This window comes from Ceratosolen solmsi, unplaced genomic scaffold (assembly GCF_000503995.2).
Source record: "Ceratosolen solmsi marchali unplaced genomic scaffold, CerSol_1.0 scaffold10, whole genome shotgun sequence".
Taxonomy (NCBI): Eukaryota; Metazoa; Arthropoda; class Insecta; order Hymenoptera; family Agaonidae; genus Ceratosolen; species Ceratosolen solmsi.
The window spans coordinates 7,257,156-7,261,514 of record NW_011948412.1 but is presented as its reverse complement, the minus strand read 5'-3'; the positions used below and the strand labels follow the sequence as shown (position 1 = coordinate 7,261,514).

General features: G+C 28.7%; 1 protein-coding gene across 1 annotated transcript; it reads right to left on the bottom strand.

Annotated features, from left to right (window-relative positions):
* On the bottom strand, positions 1 to 4,359 carry LOC105364554 (pickpocket protein 28). The gene is made up of 11 exons (XM_011502512.1): positions 4,300 to 4,359; positions 4,086 to 4,223; positions 3,811 to 4,014; positions 3,466 to 3,592; positions 2,988 to 3,130; positions 2,289 to 2,493; positions 1,950 to 2,220; positions 1,074 to 1,194; positions 485 to 610; positions 285 to 376; positions 1 to 191 (listed from the first exon to the last, which is right to left on the bottom strand). Exons 1-11 carry the CDS (start codon positions 4,335 to 4,337, stop codon positions 1 to 3), a joined length of 1,656 nt encoding a protein of 551 aa, XP_011500814.1. The 5' UTR covers positions 4,338 to 4,359.

The window sequence follows — 4,359 nt, the reverse complement described above, 5'->3', positions numbered from 1 at the left end:
TCATTCTATGAAAGGATATATTGTATCAAGTTTGTTCATAATTGGTTGCACGATAAACTTATTTCTATCATTTTCTCGTTTTTTGTTTTTGAAGATACGCCACCAAAGCCTAATAGTGAAATAGTAAATTATTTCTATTATCGATAATAAACTAAAACCCATAAATAGACCTAGCAGTCCTCCAGTATTGGCTTGAAAAAATAATACCACAATTATTTCATTGATATTAGATTAGTTGGATTACAAAAATTTGTTTAATTACAAAAACAAAGAGGTTTACTCACATAGTAATTCTGCAAATCCGTATAATTCATTTTTTGTATATTTCACATACGAATCATCGATGAAAAAAATGTGTACCACTGCTATATTTTTTCTAAAATTGATATTATAATTAATCGGTCGATTAATTTCATCATAACTCGTGTTGTTTTTCATGTTGAAAAAATAATTAAAAATAAATAAAATTGGTAAAACTGCTTACTCAAAATATGCTCTATCATATTTGAAATATTCCTCTGGGATTTCAAATGTAGCCAATAACATGCTTTGTGAAATTTCTGTGCTATAATTGATTTCGTTACAGCCAGGATAGCATTTACAACTGGGTCTAAAAATTATTTATAATAATATATAGTTTTTGTGCAGAATGCACTCTGTTGAAATAAGCAAATGCGATCGATTGATTTATTTATACGAATAAAAGTGATTGAAGAAAGTTGTATTTAATACATCACAGTTACGAGTAAATAATTATTATGGTGTTAGTCTTTGCGCAAATTATTTGATAAATTAAAATATGTAAAAATCTTATGAAATATATTCTATTGCATGTTTTTATCGTTTGCCCATATTACAATATATTGTAAAATATATATATATATATATATATATATATATATATATATATATATGTGTAATAAATTTTACATATAAATTTATACTCATTGTCAGCGGATACAATTTTCATCCATATGAAGAAAAGGATACGTGGATTTTCAGAATATTCATGTGATATGCGTCGTCTCGCATTGCTTATTAAAGGAGAGTCAAATGCAGTCAAATGAACCTACGCTTCGGTAAAATTGAAAGCTTTAACCTCGTCTTCTTCGTACAATTTATTTTTCATGAATTTTCGAGCATTTATTGCACACTGATCATCGTTCTTTCCACAGATTCTTGTATCATTTGAAACTAAAAGAAAACTTCTATTTACTCTTTCATTTACAATGCAATATACATACACGAAGAACAAATTTAATTCATATTCATGATTTCATCGATAGTAGCTTTTTGTACAAAATAATACAGAATAATTCATTCGAAGGAAATATCCATTCTTAGCATATAGAGTGCTGAATTTATACATTAATTTATTATATTACATTAATATTATGCATTCGCATTAGAAAATAATAAATTTTATCATTTGATCGTTAGAAGATCCGCAGCACATCGGTTACACTTAGTATTAATATTATTTCTTTTACGTGCCCTCATATTGGTTAAATCTTCTTTCGTCGATCAATATTTTAAGTAATAAAATCAAGTGATATTTAGTAGAAATAGCATTAACAACATTCCCAATCAATTTTTAGTCGATTTGAAGATAATTTTAATGGCAGAATAATTATGCTTGAAAAAATTTGTGATATGCCTCAGTCATTAAATACCAAAAGAAATTGCTTATGTAATTGAAATTTTTCACAATGCTCATAGCGTTGTACATTATTAACGTGGGAAGAAAAGAAATTTTAATTTTATCAAAATATGGATAGACCTTTTAATGGTATAGGGAGTAGAAGAAAAACAAAAAAAAAAACAAAAAAAAACAAAAAGAAAATATTTATTATGAAATCGTATTGTTAACGTACACTATTTAATGTTAAATGAATAGTGAATTGAACTTGTCGGATTATTATTATTATTAATGGCAGCTTTAAAATTACCGGGCATGTAGTATTGCATACATTGGCAGTATTCGAGTGTGAAGTTTGCTTCGCATTCGAGAAGACAATTTCGCTGCGTGTAGGTTCTGTAGTAACGTAATTTTTTCTCATTGAGAAAGAAGCAGCGACGTTTTTTTGGTGGAATGTTCATGATTGATTTGTCAGCCTCGGTTATGTGGGGAGTTATTATGACACGTGTCTCTTTCCCCGGCGACAATGTGAAACCAAAGTCACTTATTTGCGGACTTTCCACTGGACTGTGAAGCAGCATCTGCGTATGGGAATAAATTTTCATTTTACCATAATCGGTCACCTTACCACCACGACGAACTGACAAACCTTAAATCCGACACTGGCGGTAGACGAGCAATAATATTCGTCGGAATCAACATCGAGTGCCAATGTTAAACCGTAACTGGCACCACTACCATAAGCCCGCCAAGGAATAGCCGTTGGAGGATCGTTTTTACTAAATTTATACTCGGGAGTCCAATCGATGTGCTTTTCAGATGCGTATGATATGCGTAACTTATCCCAAATCCTCCTAAGAATACATTAATTACAAGCAGGATTGACGAATAATAAGACGAGCAGTTGCATTTGATTTAGCGAGAAGAGTTTTTAAGTACACCTAAATGCCCTTCATTTTTTAATCAATGAAATTCTAATAATTTTGTTGGCTTTTTATATTTATAAATATATCATATCCACGTTATTTTATGAAATCGGACGAGTTTCTGTTTAAATTCGTTCATCTTTGACATTACTTTAAATATGAAATTCTATCCCGTTTATTAAATTATACGTAATTTATTTTACAACGAAATTAATAAATATTTAAAGACTTATCAATTTAATATATAAAATAAATTAAAACTATTATTATTACTCATAATTAAATATATTTTATATTTTATGTTTCATAATTATTATTGTGTATTCGGCTTTTCTCTCTCTCTCTCTCTCTCTCTCTATCCCCTCCCCACCAACGAAAGGCAATATTTAGAATGTATTTTGATAACATTGCGATCTACGTACGGATCATGTAGTAAATGCGGTACCGAATTAAATTTACAGCACAAGCCTTCATCCGTTAGAACGGGATTAAAAATGTCTGAGCAATTTGTCATATTTCCATGCCATTCGCAATGATGAAGCATTTGAGAACAATCTTGAGACACCTAAATTTAAACATTGTACGCTAAGATTATAATTATTGCTTTTTATCTTTTTAATATTGTTTATTATATTAAGTATTGAAATGAGTTTCTCTATTTTTTTTTTCTTTTTTGCAGTTATTGATAAAATTGTTACTAAAATTTAAATTAAAAATTTTTTTATTTAACTTTAAAGATGAAATAAAATAATATCGCAGATAAAATCGCCAAGCGCATATTCTGGATTTATTAAGTTTACTTCCCAAAAAGAGATGAAATATATATATATATACATATACATATTTTTTTTTTTTTTTTTTTTTTTTTTTTTTTTAAATACTTTATCGACGATAACTCACATTTAATAAAAATTTATATACATTTTCCCATTCTCCTGATTCTTCGGTTACCTCGCGTTGGACAGAAGTTAAATTTGATTTGAAATTGCAAATATCTTCGAGAAAAAATTTCTGCAACGAATTGTTTCTGAAAAGATAATATATTTATAATAATAATTAATTTTGCAGAGCAGAATTTTTCTTTTTTTTTTTTTAATTCGTAGAATCTTAAAAATATACGAGTGCTATCGAAAGTCATGGTGTTTGCAATTTCTACAAATACAATTGTAAAAAAAAAAAAAAATGTGTTGTCGAAAATATTAGGTACGCGATACAAATGAGAGAATTAAATTATATAAAACAAACCCTTTGATTATTTCTTGAGCGACGGATCTTTTGGCATTGTTCATATTACAAACCGTGAGTGCTGGGAAGGGAAATTGATCGATAGAAACGGATTCGGAGCTGCGAGATATAATAATTGGCGCTAATAAGTATTTAGTATAAAGATGCCAGATGAAGTAAGCTGCGCCGAATATCGCCATTAAAAATGAAAATATCCAAAAAATTCTGAAAATTATAAATTACTATATTTAAAAGAAATGTATTATGATGACGACATTGTAGGTTATTATTATTACCGTTCAAAATTAGGCAAGGACTTATCGCCAATATATTTTAAACCGTGAATTGTACAGTGATAGCAATACTCCGTAAACGTCGTAGTACACATATCGAGTTTAACCGTTGACAATTTCTTTGTTTCTTTTGGAATCAGACTGTACGTTTATGAAAAAAAGCATCATATATATAACACAGACAATTCGTAAATATTAATATAAATATTTTTCTTACTTCTTATTTAAATGTGGTGCACGTTGTGCCAACGACATACCTTTATATACGTATGGACTC